We start from the raw sequence: 22,589 nt of genomic DNA on the forward strand, positions 1-22,589 counted from the left end.
ATAAAGTGGTGCCTCATACTGGAGAAAACAAAGCAGGGGGGAAAAGACAGATGACATCTAGGAAGGCTGTGAGTTCAGGGGATGGGTGGCAGCGAAAGGGTTAAGAGTAATTGGCAGAAGGAGGCTGGAAAATCAGAGTAAGCAGACGTCAGAGGTGTAGTGGGCCGAAGAAGTCAGTTGAAGGGGACAGTACAGGTAGAGAAAGGCAACTGATGCCTTGTGGACCTCGATGAGGTTGGTAAACAGGGAAGAACTGAGGGGAGAAGGGCAGACACTGGGTGTGGTGTGGTGATTTAATGGAGAAAGAGGGAAGAGGGGGCCACTGAGATCCAATGACAACTGGAAAAATCACATTTGCTGTGAGTGTGTATAATTCCTCTTTTGTGATGCTCTCCCAGATCTTAATGATTTGCAGGTCAGGGATTTCCTGGGGATGTTGTAGTTTGTTTGCTCAGAAGATGCCTAATAGAGTCCAAGTGCTTGTCTCATCTCCCCTCAAACCTCTCCTGGAGGGAGGGACAGGTGGAGCTTATTCAATGGCAGAGGCAGAGCTGATTTAAGTGGGCAGTAGCTGAGGATGCTGGTTAATGAGATGGCTTGGAAGAAGCAGGGTCAGTCGAATTAGAAGACATTAGTTCAAGGCAATTAAGGAATATCAGAGCTAGCAGCAGGGAGATGTAAACACTGAGGGACAAGCAGAGTTGCTTCCAGAGCAGTAACTGGGAATAAGAGATCCATGCACAGCAAAGGGATTCCCGGCGAGGAAAGAGCGCAGGCGGTGTCCTGGTTTGAGGTAAAACAGAACCAATTTTCTGATCAGTAATTTTACTTTGCAGCTAATCCTCTTCTAATGCTCTGAAATTAACAACATATTGTGCAGAAACTGCTCATTCTCAGAGTGATTAAGACCCATGTTTATAGTTAATGCCAGGGAACGGGATGCAGAGAGGCTCTTGCTTGCACTTATTGCTCTAACAACCAAGGTCAGATAACTTTGTTATTTGCCCTGTTGGAGGGTTGGAAGGGGAGAAGCGCGGAAGGGTGGCACCTGTAGGGAGGAGAGGACAGGAGAGGTGACCCCAAACTGACCAACAGGGGATTTCATCCCATCTGCCCCACGCTCAGTATAAAAGCTGAGGGATCAAAGGGTCAGGCCTCTTTCCTCAAAAGCCAACATCCAAGGAGGACTCTGTTTGTCTGCCTTTGATCCAAATCCATGTGTTTCTGAATCCAGTTCCTGTATCCGGATCTGAATCCAGTTCCTGTCTGTCGCTGTGTCCAGTCCAGGATTTTCCCAGTGCCTGCTGGCGACGTGATCATCATCCTGGGAGCATATTTCTTTTATATACACGTGTATATGTACAATGTAATATATACTATTTACTTTTTATTTTATTATTATTAATATTTTCATTAAAGTTTCATAAAAGTTTCTTCTAAACTCCTAAGTCTCTTCCTCTCTTTCCCTCCTCTCCTTGAAGAGAGAGGTGGGGGAGAGGATCTGTCATTCATCTCGGTGGCCACTCGGGCCCAAACCTGGCAGTCAGCCCGGTGGAGACGAGAGAGGGAGCATGTGAGAAGGCGGAGGCAAGGCGGGCCATTAGAGCCACAGTGTCCTGTGCACAGTGCCACCCATGGCAGGATGCGTAAGTGCCACCAAGTTGATACAGCTTTGAAAGCTTTGCTGCCACCGTTGTGTCTGCAGTGGCAAGATGAGCCGTGCGAGAAAGGCTCAAGAAAGCCCACCTGGGTGCTGTCCTAGGGACACAATTTTGATGATCTTCCTGTGCCAAAAGAATCGGGGGGAAAATGCACTAAATCCTGGGCAGCTCCGTTCTGCCTCCATGTGCCTGTTCACTCGAGTCCTGCTCAGATTTTGGCCTGACGCGTGCTGGGAGCAGCACCCTTTAGTCAAAGCGAGAGAGCCGCGTAGGCAGGATAGGCAAATTCCTGCACCTGGGGAAGAAAATCTCCCTGCACCAGTAGATGCTGGGGACCATCTGGCTGGAAAGCAGCCTGGAAAAAAAGGACCGGGGGATCCTGGTGGCCACCAGGTTGAACATGAAGCCAGCAATGCACCCTTCTGCACAGAATGTGAGTGGTGTCCTGGGCTGCATTCGGTAAAATGTTGCCAGCACATCAAGGGACATGATCCTTCCCCTCAGCTCAGCACTGGTGAGGCCACACCTGGAGTCCAGTTCTGGGCTCCCCAGTACAAGAGCGACTCACTGGAGAGAGTCCAGCAAAAAGCCAGGAAGGTGATGAAGAGACTGGAGAATCTCTCACATGAGGAATGACTGAGAGAGCTGGGACTGTTTAGCCTGGAGAAGAGAAAGCTGAGAGGAATCTTATTAATGTATGTAAATACCTGGCGGGAGGGTGCAAGGAGGGCAGTGCCAGCCTCTCGTCCGTGGTGCCCAGTGCCAGACCACGAGGCAACGGGCACAGGCTGAAACACAGGAGGTTCCCTCTGAACATTAGGAAACACTTTTTCACCGCGAGGGCGACACAGCACTAGCACAGGTTGCCCAGAGAGGCTGTGAGAGTCTTATTCTTAGAGATATTAAAAAAAGCACTGTCTTGACAAAGGCTCTGGGTGGCCCTGGTTGAGCAGGGGGTTGGATCCGATGAGCTCCAGAGGTCCCTTCCCACCTCGGCTATGCCAGGATTCCGTCGCTGTGCGAGTTGACAGCAGAAAAATAGCTGGTTTTGGTTGGAAGAATCACCCGGGAGGCGACAGCAACCTGGTCAGCCCATATTCACAGCACGGGACGCTCAGGAAGGTGACATAGGTTGAGGAGGGGTCCCATGAGGTGACATCCAGTGCTTTGGCCAAGCGCCTGAGGGCGGGCGTGGTGGCTGGGGTCTCCATGGGGATGAAGGGCCTAGCGCAGCGTCGCCTCCTGCCCAGGCTGCGCCGGGCCCTGGGGCTGCTCCCGGCCTGTTGGCTCAGCCCCATCCGTGCCCAGGGTGACGGTGGGGGGAGGCCGGGCCTGGGGCTGTCGCTTGTGCCCCTCGGAGCCATCGCTGGCGACCAAACCCACCATTTCCAGCCCTAAATCCGGCCGAGCCGGAAGCGCTCCCTCATCGCCCCCAACTACTTCCGGCGGCGGCCGGAAGCGCCGCCGCTCCTCGCTACGCCCTTTGCGGCCGCCCGGCGGCGCCGCGCTCCACTTCCTCCCTCCGCCGGAAGTGGGCGTGGCGGAAGTGACTGCCGATTGGCTGGCGGAGGGGGCGGAGAGGTGGGGGAGCGGAAGTGACGCGCACCGCGCTCCGCTCCGCCCCCCGCATTCCCCCCCTCCTTCTCCACCACCCCCCCCCGCGGCGGCAGTTCTCCGCCGCCGGTGTGGGGCAGCCCGGCCCCTCCCGCCGCCGCCGCCGCCGCGCCATGTCCAGCCGCCCGCTGGGGGCCCCGCGGAGCCGAGAGGAGCGGTCGGGCAGCGCCACGCAGTTGTGAGTAGCGGGCCGCGGGCGGCGCGGTGCGGAGCGGCGAGGGCCAGCCCGGCGCTCGCCTCCTCCCGGCCTCGGGCCGAGGTAGGCGAGCAGCGCCCTCCGCAGCCCCGGTACCGCTGTTCTCCCGGGAAGCTCGGGAGCCCAGCAGGGAGAGACCCGCCAGGTACGGTCCTGCCGCCCGCCCTCCCAGCGGGGGCCCGGCGGGGGGTGCGAGGCGGCGGCCGCCATCCGCCCCCTCCCCGGGGCGGGGGTGTCGCCGGTGTTGGGGACCTTTTTTGGGGGGGGCGGGGAGCGGGTGGAGGGCGTGCCGCGGTTCCTCCGCCTCCTTCCCTTCACGGCTCCGCCCCACCACACGGTGCGTTCGCCTGGCTCGACGCCGCTCGCTGCTTCACCCTCGGGGGTGGGGGGGTTGCGGTTGCCTCCCGGGGGACGGTCACCGGGAGGTTGGGTTGTACCGGCGGCAGCCAGGAAACAGGGAACAGGAAGAGCGCTGTGAGGTTGGTTGTGCTGGTTGTACTCGGTGATCTTAAAGGTCCTCCTTCCCACCGAGACCATCCTGTGGTTCTTGGGCACAGGGATTCAGCCTTTTACAGCGGGAGAACGGCTTTACACCAATCTGTTCATTCAAATCACAGAATCACATGGGGTTGGAAGGGACCTCTGGAGATCATCCAGTCCAACCCCCCTGCCAAAGCAGGTCCACCCAGAGCAGGTTGCACAGCAACATATCCAGACAGGTTTTGAATGTCTCCAGAGAAGGAGACTCCACCACCTCTCTGGACAGCCTCTTCCAGGGCTCTGCCACCCTCAAAGTGAAGAAGTTCCTCCTCATGTTTAGATGGAACTTCTTATGTTCAAGTTTGTGCCCATTTTCTCTTGTCCTGTCACTGCGCACCACTGAAAAAAGACCAGCCCCCTCCTCTATTTCCTTGAAAAAAGACTGGCCTCGTCCCCATTTCTCTGTGTCTTGAACTGTATTTTGTATGAATATAAATCTCAGTCTAGCACTTTCATTCAAATGGAGCCCTAGGCGCGGTGTGAGCCAGGTGATGCCAACTCTCATCACGCCAAGGAAGTTTTCCAGGCTGCCCAAGACTCCCCGTTTACATTCCTGCGTTAAACTGGCCGGAGCCCTGCGGGGGCCTACTGCTGGAGTTGTGGTTTGGCTCCCAATACATTTTGCCCGGCTTTCGGGAGTTCTCCGATGGCCGTGGGCTGTAGCTTTGGCGCTGTTGGCTTTCCCTGTAATTCTGCTAATGGTTTTTTGTGGCTGAGGGAGGACCTGGTCATTGATCGCTAGAGCTGTGGTTTTTAATAAAGCGTGGGGACCGTTTCCCCGCAGTTAGCATATCCTAGAATAATTATCCGTACTCCAAGGAATATTCGACAGTGGATGAAAGTGTTTTCATACAAAATTATTGTCAAACCAAAAATGTTTATTCTGTCATTGCTGAAAGCTTTTGGGATTATGATAAAACCGCCAAGCCATTAGGAATGGCCTGGACCTAAATTCTGGGCAGGATTCCTAGCTCTGTATGCAAACTCCACATAAATTTCCAGATTTCCCTCAGGTAATAATAACAAAGATTATTTTGTTGCAATGTTCAGCTAATAGATGGATGGGATACGGATATATAAAGTAAAGATAGACTGCAATCAATTGATTTTGCTTTGTCCCTGGGTACACGCTTCCAATTTATAATAAATGTTATTTTGCTGTTCCCTGGATTCAACTTAACCCATTGAAAGAAATGAAGTTGGTTCTCTGAAATTTGTAGCGGGTTGTAGTTCCTGTTTGATTTATTTATATTCATAGAAGATGAAAGTTGTCTCTAAAGTAATAGCTGGGAGTAAAAGCAGACTAAAATGTAGTTGCTTCTGCCGAAAGAGAATATTTCTTCTGACAGCTTTGAAGTATAATTGGAGTTTGAGCAAGTCCCTGTCTTTTTTTTATTTCCACTGATACATTTTTTTAGATGGCATGATCATGATTTCTTTTGCAATAATGTGTTGGGACGCCCTGGTGGTTGCAACGGATTTGGCGAATGGTTTTATTTACTGAAAATATTCTGTGGATATTTTTGTTAATGCAAAAATTATGGATAGAAGATGAATACTCAGTGCTTTGTTATTTGAGCCTCCTGTTTGCTAAGAGTGATAAATGACATGGAATGAGAATTTTAGACAACAAAATTGGTGTGCCTGATCATATAAGTGAAGAAAACAGGAATTCTGTTTCAACTGAGGAAAATGTAGGCTATTCTTATTTTTATTTTTTTCAGCTTGATAGATATAAATAAATAAATAAATATTCCTGTTTCTTTCTGTTATCTCTGCTTTCATAGCTTGCTTAATTTCATTTCCATCGCTGATTGGGAAGCTTTCAGTGTTGCCATGCAGACTACTTACCTAAAGAAATAATGACCTTTATCGGTCAAGAAAAATGTCATCTAGTTGACAGTTCCCTCTGTGAATGTCACAGAATTTTATTATTTTTTAAAGAAAGCCAACTACCTGAATCTGTGGTGACATTAGATAAGATTTCTATCAGTCCACCACTTCTTTTTTTTTCCTCCATGAGCTTATTGTCCTTGGCTTCTGTTCAGTGATCTGCCTTATATTCAGCCCTTGGGTCATGCTGAAACATCATAACAATAGAATTGTTAAGGGTTAATATGTGAGATTTGAGATGGTTTATATTTGTGGGGTGGGGAAGTGAAGGAGGATGAAGAAGAGAAAGAAATCTCTACTTCAGTAATTATGGGGAAAATCCCCAAGTACAACTTGGCATGAATTACAGAATTCTTGTTATTATTTAGTCTAAATTAATCTGACCTTCTTAAAGGGGGATACTGATGGGAAGATTTTTTTTTCCGCTCTGCTTAAGGAATTCTTAAAATGTATTCTTCACAGAAACAATGGCCTGCAGAGTGAATTAAAATAGCTTCTAGCTCTCTTCTTCATCACTCAATAATGTATGAAATAGCTGAAAATGCTTTATTTTATTTTGGTAACGTGAAATGTCGGTCCTGGTTATTTCTTTGTATCACCTGGAGAAGTCTTTAGTGATGTGAGATATATACGGTTGAAGTATTTTCAACTTCTATCTGAAATAAGAAAAGCGTCTAAAAGCTTTGACACTGACATCTTTCCTTCCTCCTTCATGGATGTTTGAGTAAATACGTATGAATGCAACTTCCCAATATCTCATCTGAACATTTCCTTTTCTCCTTTCTTGTCTATCTTTTAGCTTTTTTGTAATTCTGCAATCCTGTAAGTACCTGCTACTTGCTTCAAGTAAAAGAATGTTATTTTCCAGAAAACTGTCATTTTGGGGTTTCTTGCTTTTTTTACATAGAATGTGAAGATTAAAGGTGCATTGTTTTTAAAAGCAAAATGACCTGCAGTTCAGACAAACTGGATTTTTTTAAAGGAGGTTTCTTCCTCAGCCTACTTAAAAGATCCTGTTTGTAAATCTGTTGATCCCACAGTTTCAAAACCATTTTTTTTTAAGCCCATCAAAAGGGTGGTGAAGAATGACTCAAGGTAGAAAAGAGAAGAGATGAGGTGAGCCCCGGAAACTGCCATTTCCTGCTGCTCAAGGAAATATTTGTTGCTGCTGAAGAAAATATTGATGCAAATGCATCTTCCCTCTCATCTCTCTCTTTCTCTCTCGGATTTTCTTGCTTCCTGTCTCTCTGATCTGCTCCGCTGCCTCTTTCCCAAAAGTTAGCGGTATCCCCTTGCTTTGACAGGTGGAGGAGTGTTGCCTCTTTGGAGGTTTCTTCTGCCCTTTGGTGCCTATTTGCAGTGATAGTTAGTTTGAGCTGAGGTAAGTGCCCGTTTGCTCTGTAGAAGCTGTAGTGGTTCAGCAGTTCCACATCTGTGGAGCCTGCTGAAAATTTCCTTCTGAATTTGCCTTCAGAACATTAATTTTTATCTATAAAAGAGAGGAAAAGTTGAGAGTGTAGATCATGGGATTATTAAAGAAGCACAAAAGAGATACAGGTGTTGTCCAGGAGCTCAGGGCTGGTCTTCCTCATTCTGCATTATCAGTAGCGCTGGGAAGTTTAAAGTGGCTCCAAAAGTGAGTCTTTTCTGCTTTAATTAAGTTCAAACATAAAAATATTTCTCATTGCTCTATGTTTAAGCAAAAATATTTCTGTAAGATCATCACCCTTTTGTACTAGTCCTTCTTAGGTGTCATTTCTGATTCCAAAACATCCAACTCCATTTTACTACTAAAAACTCTGATGGTGGCTTCCACTCGGAACCATGTGGTATATTGCTCATATTTTAATTTTCAGTATGTTTTGAAAACAAAACTATTGCAGAATTTCCTGCCCACTGCACTGATAAATCAGATAAACGTCTGCTTTTTCACGCAATGTGCCTAGAAATGGCCTTGTACCAAAGGATTGGATGTGGGAGTTAATTGTAAGGTTTCAGTGAGGAAAGCTCTGCGTGTCTAAAGCCTTTGTGTTTTAGACAGATGACACGGTCATTTATGTTGACCACCAAGGGGAACGTGACCCCTCAGGCTGTAGCAGGAATTGTCCAACTCTGGGAGTGAAGAGCATCCTTGCGACTTCTCACTTGATGGGAAAAGGCAATGTCTTGACTGACTCCTTGAGCAGATACAACGGTGGAACCCATGAATGGTATCTCCTAGTCACTCTGTTCCAAGCTGAGTTGGAATCCCAAACACGCTTAAGCCAGGAAAAATGCCAGTGTTTCAAAACTGCTTGACGGTAAACAGGACACAATACTGATGTCATCTGGACTGGGAAATACTCTCATGTCCATGTTCTCAGTGCGTTTATTGGTGTAGAAAGCCAATGGGACAGAACTAGAATGCTCTTGGTGACTGAAAGTGGAGTTGGCAGCCTTGCCTTTTAATCATTCTGGATCTGATGTCAAGACCCTGAAACACTTCCAGTTCATTTGGCCTCTTCTTTACTAGTGAGGGAAACTCTGGTTTGATCATACGTGTCTCAACGTGCCATGTTGCTTCTGCAGTGCTTTGGGCATTAGATTGTTCTTCTGAGAGTCCAAGAGTTCTTTGGGGAAGATGCCTGCGTTTGGGCAAACTCACTTGAAGTGGGAAAGATTCTCTGTCTTGCAATGGACTTGAAAAATCTTGACATTTGATGCAGTCACAACTAACTTCTGGTTTGACAAGGTTCTGTCTGCTGCTTTGAGTTCCTGTCTTCATCTGCAAAAAATCTGTACTTACTCTTCAGATTCCGCTGGTGCTGCTTCCATGTGTTCCTCCTTGGTTTTGAAGCCTTTTCCTTCCTAGACTTAGACTCCTGTTCTCATAAATTTATGCACTTTGATGGGATTTGAGGTTGATCTTCTTTTCCATCTCTTTAAAGATGTCTGGCTTCGTAGTCTATACCTAAGGAATGAGCGGGCAGGTGAGATGTAGGCACGAGAGGTGACCACCCTACGGCCTGTTCTACCAAGTACATGTATTCTCTGTTCCGCATCTTAATTTCTTTTTTGTATGTATGTGCCTGAAGTGATTTCTGTTTCCATCTTGCCATGCAACTCATCTGCCTGCATTTTGCTGAAGCTTTCCTGAAATTCATACTTTGTAGTGCTAAGGACACGTATTAACAGGGAGATGGGAGAGCAAAAAACATGGCTTCTCTGTGAAACCTGGAGGTAACATTTTTCTTTTTCAGAATGAAAGGCCCTGTAAGTAGAAGAGGAGGATGATGTCAGGGGTTTTCTTGGGTCTTTGAACTTATTTTTATCTGAAAAGGATGCCATTTCTTGCTACCCTGAGACGTAAAAGTTAGATGCTATTTTCAGATAGTCTCTGATTTTCTGAAACGCTAACCCAAGATGTGCGTGAAGTAGATCAGTATGATTTTTGCCAGTGAAGTTCCTGAGGATGAGATCTGGCATTTTTCAGTAGTAATCTGCTTCTGAGGTGTAGCAGTGCTGGGTATGCAAGTCACCGATGCACGTTAATTAAAATATCTATGCTGTGTTCACTTATGCTGTCTTTCGTTTTTCTTGTTCTTTTCTCTTTTCTTTGTTTTGTTAAGCGTTGCAGGCTGTGTGTACCGCGTAGTTCAGACGACGGGACCAGATGGAAAAAACCTTCTGAAATTACTTCCAATTTCTAAATCTTCTGGAAGCTTTGTGCCAATAGTTCCGTCTTCAGCCATGCCAAATAATTCTAAAGCGAATATTCCTAGTCCGGTCCATCTTACTTTTAAGACACAGCTTGCCAATACTACTACACCTTCTTCTGTTAAGATACCTGTTTTTCAGTCTCCTAATCCTGGGAAGATTATTCTTACGAGGACATTAGACAAACAGGAAGGTGTTAGGGCAGGTTCTGAAAAAGAAAGCTTAATTCCCAAATCAGCTGCTAACGTCCAGAGCAGTTGCGTGTCAGTTGATAGATGGTCTTTGCAGAACGTTGCTGTAACGAGCTCATCCAACCAGAGTAACCCTGCCTACATGTTGCTGAACACAACGAGTCTTCCAGTGGCTGTGAAGTCTCCGGTCCTGCCCTCTGACCACCACCTCCAGATACCAGCTGACGCAGAAGTGAAATCTGTCCCAGCTTCTTTTTTACCGCCTGCAATACAGCAAAAAATACTGGCGGCTGCGGCAACAAATGTGTCTGGAGGAGCTGAAAGTACAAAAATGCCGACTGTTATTTACGTGTCACCAGTGAATACGGTGAAAACGGTACTTCCGAAGTGTTTGCAAGCCATTTGCCCCAAACCTGCCGCAGAAGTTTCAAAATCATTAATAATGTCAGCTACACAAAAGGGAAATAGTTCTTCTCCTGAGACAGCGCCATCTGATGGTCAGCGGTGCCAGCAGACTCCAATGAAGTGGATTGTGCAAGAAAGTCCACAGTCATCAGCGCCTTGCCTTATTCCTGTAAAGTCATCAAATAACATGGCTTCTAAGATCTTGAAAACTTTGTCAGACATGAAGAATGTAGAAGGTAACTCCGCAAATATTTTACCACTCTGTTCTAGTGGTCCCGGTGGAAGCCAAACAAAAATCACACCTCTTAAAGATAATGCTCTGGTCATGTACAATGGGAAAGTCTATTTGTTGACCAAAAGAGGCTCTGATGTTCTCACAGCCCAAGCTGACAAGCAAGCACCTTCCTCTTCTGATGCTTCACTTAAAAAGGACACGTCCAAGTTGATTGATTCTACTGCAGTCAATAAAATAACCAATGAAGTAGTGAATCTGGTATTGTCAAAAAGCAAAGGAATGGTGCTGTCTCAGAAAGATCCAAAACCATGTAAAAACCCAAAAAATTCTTCACCAACTGGCTTAAGAAACGACTTAAAATCTGCACCTGCAGCTCTGGTGACACCAAATGCCAGTCAGGAGAATTCTGCTGGAAACCAGAGAAAGAGTTTGCCCGTCACCGAGAGCATTTCAAGTGGAGCGACCCCTATTACAGCTGTAGGGGCGCAGGAAAACGTGTGTCAAAATGGCAAAGAAAAGAGTCCTTTCCCCAAAGCAGCAAGTGCTGTTTCACCTCAGTCTAAGCAGGAGTGTGGTTTCAGTGACGACTGGCAAAAGGTAACTCTCTCCAATAAACGTGCCCATCTCAGTCTCTGCTAAATTTTTATATGGTCCTGGTTCTATTTGAATAAAAGGGCTATTAATAAGTTCACAGATTTTTATAACCAGGTTTCCTGTCACTGGAAATGCTGGTCTAAAGTGTGATTCTATTCAATAAATAATCTTTTTTTTTTTTTTTTTTTTTTCCAATAAGATTGCACTATGCAAGTGAGAAAATGCATAAAGAAAAGTGCAGGGAAAAGATGACTTTTTATTTTCTCGCAGGATAAATTGTCGGTAACAACTGAAACTTTAGGAAGGTTGTTCGTTGTTTGAGCCCTGGGAGCTGTGTCTGCTCTCTGGTGTTGGTGATGCCACGTTCTGATGGCACAGCCGCTGACTATGTGTAGGTGTGGTGTGAGGCAGAGAAGTTTGCAGCTACCCAAGAGGAAAATGAGGTGGAAGAGCAGGGTTTGTCATCCAGAGACAAACCCTAGTATTGCACTAAGTCAGCTCCAGTCTCCGCTAGCGCAGACGGCCAAAGGCAGAGTTGTGTTTCTGACCTTTCATGCCACGATGGGGAGGGACCCACCTCCTTTGACTCATGGTTTCATGTCAGGCAGAAGAAAATCTTGAGATCTTTAATGGTTTTCCCTCTTCATGCTGGACCAGCATATTCTTTTAAGATCATAATGTTGAAAATATATAAAAAGTCCTTGGCCTCAAATCCCACAAATTCTACCCATGAAGGGTTGTAGGTCAAGTTTTCAGTTGCTCAAGAGGCCAGAATGAATTTGCCTCCTGAAGCTAGATTGTACTTGCTTGCGTTGGCAGAAAAGAAATGCCAGCTCAGCTGATCTGTGCAAATTTTAGACATTTGATCATTGCAACAGGCTGTAGGGCCTCCTTTTTGATTGTTCCTTACCTGAAAAATGGTTAACATAGACTTTTTTTTTTTCCCTTCAGTGCTGTGTGATGCGAGGTGTTAGAATCGTCATTTGCTTTAACCTCTGAGAAAAATAGCGTGGCAAATGTTTACTGCTTTTAGTCCGTAAATTTGCAAGGCCATGGGTTGCCAGACACTGCTGTGAGATTGAACGTGAAGGTCAGAAACAGCTCAGGGTACAATGAGGGTAGGGACGAGAGATGGCTAATAGTGCTTTATTACTGTTATCAACCGCAGTGCAAATACCAAATGCATTCAACAGTCTGAAAGTGATGCTGTAAAGACACTGTCTGATCTTCCATCATCTTCCTTCGTTACTTTGAAGCTTTAGAGCAGGGGATTCCCTTGTTTCTTTCACTTCTGTGGTTTAGTAGTTGGACTACTGCATTTTCTGGATGTTCCACAAGGTACCCGGTGTTTTAAATAATTGTCAACAGTGTTAGACCTCTCAAAGTTGGCTTACCTGTCTTAAGTGTAACTCTTGCAGAATGGCTGACAAAACGAACATTCACCTGTCTTTCTGGTAGCGAATTTTTAGTTTATATGAATGGAGAGAGAAAGAGAGAGAGTGAGAGAGTGTGACTGATGGCGCTCTCACTGTTTCTGTATTGCAGATCCAGTCTGAAAAGATGGATTCACCAGAAAAGCGATTTATTCAAATCAAACAGCAAGAGAAGCCACATTGGAAACAATACTTGGAATTAAGGAAAAGATTTGGCCTCTCTAAGGAAGAGAGAGTGTACCTTAAGAGAATACCATTAAGGACCTCCTATGAGAAACCAGAAGAAAGGGTTTGTTCCAGTAACAGCTTGAAAAGGACAAATGATTCTTGCAGTTCATTGTCGTTAGATGTGGAAATAACAAATCAACATGAGGAATGTGTCGAACAGGAAAAGGTATCTTGACATTTTTCAGTGCTAAAACATATACTGCAGTACATTCAGAGCAGCACGTGTGTGGTCAGTACAGAGCTGCGTGGTTATTTGGACCCTCCCACCTCGGGATTTGTCAGGGCGAGTCAGTAATTGTTATGGTCCCCAGGAGAATTGTTCCTAGAACTTGTTTGTGTGCAACAGAGTTGTGGGATTTCGGTATGACTTGAATACTATCTAAGAATTTTTATGCTTTTTTGGGGTTCCACTGGAGGAAGTTTGAAGAACAAACACTTTGAAAAAGACCAGACTCTCTAGTGGTGGCTGAACAAAGGGATAGTCTCTGCTGGAACAGAAACCACACCTCTGTATCCTGAGTTATATTTAGCCTTCTGCAAACAATTATGTTTATCCAGTAGTGAATGGATATAAGCAGAATAACAGAAGAAGAATTTCTTGCAAGGCTTTACCCTTGAGTTTGAAATCAGTCAAGTGCCATTATTTCAAGGCACTTCAGTCCCTCCTGTGACAGGTGTGACTGGCTTCCGAAGATAGGTATCCACTTAGTCATGTGTGGATTTTGTAAAATAAATACCCATGTACCTGTCTAATCTCTAGAGTTACAAACGTCTATAAATTTAGTCCTCTGTCATTGGCTAGGAACTTACTTGGGGGCTTCTGGAAACGTTCTCTCGATGTAAGGACTTCCATCTTAAGGCATTAAAATGATTTTGTCCATCCAGAGTAGTTCTGTTGAGCCATAATGTTCTAAATTTTCTTTTGTAGGATTTTACCCAGCCAAAGGCTTTCTCAGGTTGTATAAATTGTTAAGAGCCCTGCTTTGAGCAGTTCTACTGCCTGCTCTTTGTAAAGTACCTTAACATTTAAATAACAAAGCAGCTGGGAGAAGTGCAGTCTTGTAATGGGCTTCGTTACTCATGTTTGAGCGTTTTGGAAATGAAAGCATGAAGGATTTTTCCTTTTTGAATTTTCTCATCAAGTTAGATAGAAAGTTTTTGTCTTACGCTCCAGTTAAAGAACTTAAGCAGCAAGAGGTCTGCTCAGGGAAGGCAGAAGTGCAGTTTTGACTAAGGAAGGAATTTAATGTTGTGGAATTGTTAACTGGGAATCTTTGCTAGAAGAATATTGATCACGGAAGTATATTTGCTCAAATTGCTAAAAGAAACATCTTCTGTATAGTAATTCTGAGAAGCTTACAACAAATAACTTGTAGTTTGTGCTTAGTGAACTGTGATGTTATAATAATGATGCTCAGTTTAACAGCAGTATATTTTGTATGTGTCTTGACTGTACAGATAATTATAGATCTGGAAGAGGATTTGACTAAGAAAAGAAAAATAAGATCTTCACCATTGTCAGACAGTGGAAAGAGAAGGAAAACTTCAGTCAGATCATCCACAAGTTCAAGTTCAGAAGATACCAGCCCAAGTTCCAGTGTACACAACAGAAGTGTTTCACCTCCACCAGTCTTAGTGCAGCAAAGTCCTTCCACAGACTTTGTTACATCATCTGCAGGGAGGGACCCTGAGCAAGACCCAGACTCTCAATATAGTTATGTTACAGACTCAAGTATTCCAGTTTTAGTGTCTTGTGAAGATGATACTTCAGTCCTTGAAGGTTCTTTCAGAGATGATGCTTTCCCTTTGACTGCCCCGGACTTGGATGAAACAATACGGGATGAAAAAATAAAACGACTTAAACAGCTCTTAAGAGAACGAGAAGCAGCTCTTGAAGACATGCGTAGAAAAATGCAGCAAAGCTGAAATACTGAAGCTGGTGATCTGGACCACGTTCATCTTCCTTTCAGGAACTTCAAGAAGAAATTCTTCGTTTAAACGAACACGAATCTTTCTGGTAGATAGAAGATCTTAGTGAGATTTACAGTATGTGTGTATTTAGAAAAGCATAGGTTTCTTGTTAAATACCAGAAATAAGACTTTGACCATCAAATTCTGCTTCTGGACATGATATGTATCAAAGAACGCAGAAGATCGGCATTTTTCTTAGTGTATTCCGTATATTTTGAATCGAGGGGTTTCTGTATTAGTCCTAGCAAATAAACTTTCCCACTTTGGAATTCCATGGCCTATCTCTTAGGAAGCGAATGTAAATTGCAAACCCCAATTGTAGATATTTTTTTGTTTTCCTAATGTTTTATAGGTGCATGACAACTTTTGTGAATTCCTGAGAACTGTCAATTGTCATAAAAGGTCAATGGTCAGTGTTTAATAAATGCTATTTAAGTGATCTGGGAATTAGAGTTTAGGCAGTAATAATGCAGATATTTGTACAAACCCCCTTACAGGTGTGAAGATGGAAGCAGTGGAAGCCCCTGCTGACAGTTATCTAGATATGTGTCTCTTTGCCGTTATTGTTGTACGCCTTTATAAGGCCTTTGCCAGCTGTGGAATGTTTGGTTGTGGGGTTATTTTTGGAGAGGGGAGGTGTATTTTTTTTTTAAAAAACAGAATTATGTTGAATAATAACTTGTTGAAGCAAAGGAAAAAAAAAAAAAGCATATTTCTTTATCCAGGGGTGGTATCTTTACTAATTCTTGAGGAGTATCTTTTCCATTAATTTGTTCAATCGTTATTTAAACATGTCTCTTGCTCCCTTTATTTGATGCTCCCTTGGTTTTGCATTGTAGGAGAGAATGTGGACTCGGACTGTCTTTTGCCATCGCAATTTTTATAGGTCTTTGTAGTGTATTTTCCCAGCGTGTTCTGTCATGTGTTGTATGGATGCCTTTTGCTACGCTCTGTTGTCCGTGTCATCGAATCTTGTAAGGCTCTTCTGCACTTCTTCAGTTGTTATTGTTACAGCCATGAATAACTGTGTTGCCAACAGAATTTGTCATTGGTTTTTTTGCTTGTCCATTTGTGGTTATATTCAACATCTCTGATCCCCATCAAACTCCATCGCTGATTTCTGTTCATGGGACACTATTTGATACTCTTCTTAGCTTCTTTATTTTAATCAGATTTTCATCTGCAAGGTTCTTCTCTGTTATCACGTGGATGCCTGGTGTATCTGTAGGGTTTTGGCAAAGGGTGTTGCTTTGGAGAGCCTGGTGGATTGTATCAGTCCTGTGTCCCGTATTAATATGCATCGTGACTGTGTGAAACACTCAAGTGGATTAGGGAGGCAGGACTGCCTTTCACAAGGAAAGAAGAAGATGGTTGCTGCTCTGAAGAGCTGAGATAGAGCAAGTGTAGGAGGTGGTGATACACCACACACACGACGGCGGGTGATGAAGGAAGGTGTATAATGGAGCTGAACTCTTTGGTGATTGAGATTACTGTGCGAGAAGCAAGTTCCTGTGATAGCGCACGCAAGTAAGGGTGATATCATGGGCATCCGTGGGTTCACTGTGTACAGAGAGTGTTTTGGGGCAGAAATCTCATAGTTTAGCACAGGGGAACAGACCTAACAAAGGGCACAGCAGAGAGAATGGTAGGAGTGAGCCAGGAGCACACGGAAAACAGCTGAGCGCCAGGGAAGGACTGTGTTGGTTGGACCAGTGACCCACATCCTGTAGCCGGTCGCTTACGGAGCAGCCGTGCACAAATGTTGCATGTCCTTCATTGGTAAATGTGCAAAGCAAAGAGGATAATTCATGGGACATGATTTTTTTGAGCAGTCAGTGATACCACTGGGGGAGATGTCCTTTTGCCGTCTCATTGGTGCTTGTTCCAAAAGTGTGGAAGAAGCAGAAATTTGGCCAAGCCTGCTCGTGAAATACAAGCAATAGTGAGGAGGCAATCGTTTTGTGTGAAAAGTGGGAATATTCCCTGCACGTTTGTGGGTGTGGTGGGTTGACCCTGCCCAACTGCCAAGCACCTACCCTGCTGCTCGCTCGCTGCCCTCTCCTGCAGGATGGGGAGAAAGTGGAAGGCAGGTTAGACTTGTGAAACGAGATGAAGACGGTTTAACAGGTTAAGCAAAAGGCGAAGTGAAAAAAGGAATTTAATTACTGTGTCCCATCAGCAGGCAGATGTTTATCCATTTCCTGGGTCTCGGTGTGCATAATGTTTACTTGAGAAGACAAATACCGTAACCATAAACGTCCCTGCATCCTCCTCCTTTCATTAAGCTTCTATTTGCTGAGCATGACGTCATATGGTATGGAATATCCCTTAGATCACTTCGGGGACACTGTCCTGGCTGTGTCCGTTCCCAGCTTATCCGTCCCCAGTCTGGGAAGGATGGAGAGTGAGAAAAAGAGGAAGCCTTGATGTGGTGCAAGCGCCGTTCAGAAGTAGCCAGGACACTGGTGTGCTGTTAGCGCTGTCTCCATCACAAATCCAAACCACAGCACTGCGTGGGCTGCAGTGAAGAAAATCGAGTCCATCCCAGACAGACCCAATATGACGGGATGGCAACCAGGAAGGAGGTAGAATCGGCCTTGTGTCTTGTATCTGCTGCTGCAGTCACTTGTGATACTCTCCCAACAGACACCACTCACCCATCCTGTCTTCTGACAAAAGTCTTTATTTTCCAGCGATCTCTAAAGAAATTAATGAAGGTGAGTTCATTTGCCCTCTCCTTTTGCTGGGAGGATTCCAGGTTTGAAGTTCTACAACACACCACCTTCTTTCTTCCAGAACCTCTTTTACCCAACCAAAGTGTCCATCAGCCTGAGTTTTCTCTAGAGACGATATGATACTGAAAATTCAGGGAAGAATCCAGAGGAGCATCCTCACTGCAAGGGTTTGAAGAAACGTGACCAGTAGGATTTGGTGGAAAAAAGCAAATGGGCGATTTCCTCATGAGCTTGTGATGGAAAACACTCGGTGCAATTCAGAAAGACAAAACCAAGCCATCTGTGGAAGAGAAGGAGAGCTCTGTCTCTCTTGAAACAACATCAGCGCAAAGTTGAAAGGGTCAGTGAGAGCCAAGAGAAGCCGCTCAACGTGCTGATGTAGCAAAGCTGTGCCAGCAGCAGGAGCAAAGGGACTTCCAACAGCCAAGGACCTTGTGGGTCGTTGGAACTGCTCCTCATCCAGACACGTTAATTATCTGTAGCTCAGCTTCTGGTTTTCTGCGCTGTTTGTCCTTGAACTCCTGTGATCTGTTAAGGATGTCTTTGCGACAGAAAAGCAGTTACACACCATGTTAAGTACGTAGCAATATGAAAACCATGGATTTAGGCTATGGATTAAAACTATCACTTTCAAACAAAGATTCAGGAAGTGTCAGTGGAAATTTGCTTTTAGAAGTGTCTGGGTCCAAAGAGCAAAGGTGGCGATGGGTGCTGGTCAGAACAGATTGGGAAGCAAGGACAATGCTGGGCCACTTGACAGCATCACCCTGACCTGGTGACTTGGAGTGTCTGGACAGAGCTGTCCATGTGCAGAGGTGTTACTCTTCAGCTAGAGGACAACCCACCGCAGCACTGGCATTTCTGTACGAGGACACAGATCTTCACGGAGAACTCTCCCAGCCATTTAGTCTGAGAGGCCACCTGGAAGCTGGGCACCCCGGAGTCCATCAGGTCCAGTCTCTTCCTGACAAACCAACAGTCAGTTGCTGGGGGTGGAGGTCCCAGAAATACTAGAAAATGAGTTAATCTTCAGATACTTGTCATCAGGGATGTGCAGATTCAGCTTTCGAACTGTTTTGGACAGTGTGGAAGTGACCCTGAATTTCCTACAGCTGTGTGATTTGAGTGGACAAATGGTCATCAGCAGGAGGCTGAATTTGACAAAGCCCCACCTGATCTCCTCTTGTGGCTGTGGGAGGCATGGGGCAGGTACGGTGCAGTCCCAAGAGAGCTTCGGGCAAATGGGAAGGGAGATGGCACCACTCTAAAAGCAAGATATAAAAGCAGAAGGAGTCAGTGGTGGATTAGTCAGAAGATCCATCCAGCCCATCATCGTGTCTCCAGCAGAAACCAGCATGGGAAAGGACATCAGGACAGAGACCGATAGTGGATATCTGGAGAAGAGTACAAAGATCATGATCCTACACGAGACTTCACCAGTATTTTTCATTTTCCAGCTACAACAGCTCTAAAAAAGACACACTGTCTTTAATACTCCTTATTGGTTTTTTTTTCCTTTGTTATATTTTTCTACTAACTTTTTGAGGTGAGTGTAACCTGTCCTCAAGTCACCATGTCCAAGCAAAAAAATGATTTTTGTAGACTTTCTTCATCTTACTCCTCAGTCTCTCTTTTCCTAGGCTTGAAAATTCTGTGTGGGCATCCTCTGAACCAGAACTATCTCAAACTTTTGACTATTTTTCTTGCCCTTGTCTGTAACTTTGTAGTTCCACCATAATCTTTTTCAGATGGATGGACCAGAACCACTATCCTGATTAAAATGTCATTGCATCATGAAGTAGAAGATAGATGGGTCCAAGAAAGCTGGTTAATATTCAAACACCAGTTCCTCCAAGCTCAGATCGGTGCATCCCTAGGAGCAGGAAATCAAGGAAAGGGGGCAGGAGACCTGTATGGATGAGCAAGGAGCTTCTGGAAAAACCCAAATGGAAGAAGGAAGTTTACAGAATGTGGAAAAATGGACTGGCCACTTGGGAGGAGTATAGGAGTGTTGTCAGAGTATGCAGGGATGCAACAAGGAAGACTAAGGCCCGCTTGGAATTGAATCTGGCAAGGGATGTCAAGGACAAGAAGAAGGGCTTCTTCAAGTACATCAGTAGCAAAAGGAAGACTAGAGAAAATGTGAGCCCTGTGCTGAATGAGGTGGGTGCCCTGGAGATGGAGGATACAGAGAAGGCAGAGTTACTGAATGCCTTCTTTGCTTCAGTCTTTACGGCTAAGGCTGGTCCTCAGGAATCCCAGACCCTGGAGGTAGGAGAAAAAGTCTGGAGAAAGGAAGACTTTCCCTTGGTTGAAGAGGATTGCTTTAGAGATCATTTAGGCAAACTCAACACCCACAAATCCATGGGCCCCAATGGGGTGCACCCACGAATGCTGAGGGAGCTGGCAGATGCTGGCCTTATCCACCACTTGGTAGATAAGGAATTGGCTGGATGGTCGCACACAAAGAGTTGAGGACAATGGCTCAATGTCCAAGTGGCAAGCAATGACAAGTGGTGTCCTCAAGGGTCGGTACTGGAACCAGTGTTGTTTTAACATCTTTGTTGGACACATGGACACTTTGCTGATGACACAAAGCTGGGAGGAGTGGGTGACTCACCAGAAGGCTGTGCCGCTAGCCAGAAAGACCTGAACAGGCTTGAGAGTTGCGTGGAGAAGAACGTCATGAAGTTCAACAAGGGCAAGTGTAGGGTCCTGCAGCTGGGGAGGAATAACTCCCTGCACTGGTACAGGTTAGGGGCTGAGCTGCTGGAAAGCAGCTCTGTAGAGAGGGACCTGGGTGTCCTGGTCGACAAGTTGCCCATGGGCCAGCACTGTACCCTGGTGGCCAAGAAGGGCAATGGTCTCCTGGGGATGCATCAAGACGACCATGGGCAGCAGGTGGAGGGAGGTCATCCTCCCCCTCTGCTCTGCCCTGGGGAGGCCACAGCTGGAGCACTGGGACCAGTTCTGGGCTCCCCAGTTCCAGAAGGAGAGGGAGCTGCTGGAGAGAGTCCAGCGGAGGCTACGAAGATGCTCAGGGGCTGGAGCATCTCTCTTAGGAGGAAAGGCTGAGGGACCTGGGGCTGTTCAGCTGGAGAAGAGCAGCCTGAGAGGGGATCTCATCGATGCTGAGCAATAGCTAAAGGGCAGGGGGCAAGAGAATGGGGCCAGACTCTTCCCAGTGGTGCCCGGGGACAGGACAAGGGGCAACAGGCACAAACTGCAACATGGGAAATTCCATCTGAACATGAGGAAAAACTTCTTTCCTGTGAGGGTGGCAGAGCCCTGGAACAGGCTGCCCAGAGAGGGTGTGGGGTCTCCTCTGCAGAGATTCAAATCCACTTGGAGGCGTTCCTGTCCAGCCTGCTCTGGGTGACCCTGCTTTGGCAAGGGGTTGGACTGGGTGATCTCCAGAGGTCCCTTCTGACCCCCACCAGTCTGGGATTCAGTGTAGATGATTGACCATAGATCCCTTTTTACAGATTGATACTGGATTTGAGGCAGGTCTTGTCTTGACTGAATCTGCAGAGATTTTTGTTCAGTTGTAGAGAGTTGTAGTAGAAAAAGAGAAGACCATTCTGGAGAGAGAATGAACAGCCACGGGACCAGTAGAAGAATCAAGCGGCAGGAGGGCTGTGGTCGATGGCACTGAGATTAGCAGCTTATCGAGATCCCAGCACATCTGTTTGGAGCTTCTGAGGACTTCCAGCTCAGGACAGTAATCACAGTCTGAAAAAAAAGGCTTAAAACAGCTTAAAATGAAAACTCAAGCCTTTCAGAGACGATGGTGGGAAGGTGGGGTAGGAGTCACAAGACACCACAAGACGTGAGCAGAAAGGGTAAAGTAATTCCAGATGGTTCACACAAGTGGGCAAGGATGGACAGACAAAAAGATCTGTCAGCTCCTGAAGGTATGAAAAGGTACTTTGAAAGCCAATAGGTCGTTGCCAAAGTCAGAACTGCCCAGGAGCTGTGAGGAGGATTTGGAAGCTGGTGTCACTCTCCATGTCACAGCAAGCAACACTGGACAACCCACCTGGATAACCCACCTGGATACTGGTGTCTTGGCACTGAGCTACAGGCCAGGCCACGTGGACACTTGGTACCTGCCTGTGGCTGTGAGCGTGAGAGGGTGTTTTAATTTAAAATAAAATCACCTTCTCCAATAAGGTCTACCATTGACATTTACTACATTGTTCTGCAATCTCACATTTTCCCACACAGTCGCTAGCATTGCTATTCCATTAATCTGTTTTTCATAGAATCATAGAATCGTCCAGGTTAGAAGAGACCCTCGGGATCATCAAGTCCAACCATCTACCCTACTCTACAAAGTTCTCCCCTACACCGTATCCCCCAACACCACATCTAAACGGCTCTTAAACACATCCAGGGATGGTGACTCAACCCCCTCCCTGGGCAGCCTGTTCCAATGCCCGACCACTCGTTCTGTGAAAAATTCTTTCCTAATGTTCAGTCTAAACCCACCCTGTTGGAGCTTGAAGCCATTCCCTCTCGTTCTGTCATTAATTACCTGTGAGAAGAGACCAGCACCAACCTCTCTACAGTGTCCTTTCAAGTAGTTGTAGAGAGTGATGAGGTCTCCCCTCAGCCTCCTCTTCCTCAAACTAAACAGTCCCAGCTCCTTCAACCGCTCTTCATAGGATTTGTTTTCCAGGCCCTTCACCAGCTTCATTGCCCTCCTCTGCACTCGCTCCTGCAGCTTGATATCTCTCTTGTATTTTATCATAATTTCTACCTATTTTATTGGTATGGACAAGAAAGCGCTGCTCTTCTGGCTCCGTAGACAGCCCTGGGAATGCTTCAGAAACTTGCTGTTGTATTTGCCGCTCTCCTGTGCTCCGGCACCGCAGCAGTTCTCAGTGAGGATTTACTTGAGCTGCTTCATCTTTTGGTCCTTTAGGTTCTTGTTTGAACATGAGAGTACGATCCTCTTCGTTCATAAACTTATTACTGTTCATCATTTGTTTCGAAACTTCTTACCCACATCTCGGTTTCAGAGAGATCCCTCAGTTCCCTGTGATGAAAGGGTGGGAACCTTCTGGACTTTTCTGCGGTGGTCATAGATCCCAATATCTTAATTTTTTCTGATGGACTTTTCGTTGAGGACTCATTCTATGCCTTGATCTTAAAAACCTTCTGGCAAACTTCCTCCTGATGTCTGAAAACATGT

The 22,589-nt window shown here is 45.8% G+C and overlaps 1 protein-coding gene across 1 annotated transcript; it reads left to right on the forward strand.

The window, feature by feature from the left end:
• The first annotated feature begins 3,388 nt into the window (after positions 1 to 3,388).
• Positions 3,389 to 15,351, forward strand: LRIF1 (ligand dependent nuclear receptor interacting factor 1). The gene is made up of 4 exons (XM_074163406.1): positions 3,389 to 3,453; positions 9,513 to 11,028; positions 12,571 to 12,852; positions 14,145 to 15,351. The coding sequence occupies exons 1-4, from the start codon at positions 3,389 to 3,391 to the stop codon at positions 14,610 to 14,612; spliced, it is 2,331 nt and encodes a 776-aa protein (XP_074019507.1). The 3' UTR covers positions 14,613 to 15,351.
• Positions 15,352 to 22,589: the final 7,238 nt, after the last annotated feature.

This window comes from Numenius arquata, chromosome 24 (genome assembly GCF_964106895.1).
Source record: "Numenius arquata chromosome 24, bNumArq3.hap1.1, whole genome shotgun sequence".
Taxonomy (NCBI): Eukaryota; Metazoa; Chordata; class Aves; order Charadriiformes; family Scolopacidae; genus Numenius; species Numenius arquata.

Bases quoted from the DNA above. Each gene is read 5' to 3' on its own strand.
- LRIF1 (XM_074163406.1), top strand. From the start codon at position 3,389: ATGTCCAGCCGCCCGCTGGGGGCCCCGCGGAGCCGAGAGGAGCGGTCG. The intron at 3,454-9,512 runs GTGAGTAGCGGG...TGTTTTGTTAAG, and splicing joins TCGGGCAGCGCCACGCAGTT to CGTTGCAGGCTGTGTGTACC. The intron at 11,029-12,570 runs GTAACTCTCTCC...TCTGTATTGCAG, and splicing joins TCAGTGACGACTGGCAAAAG to ATCCAGTCTGAAAAGATGGA.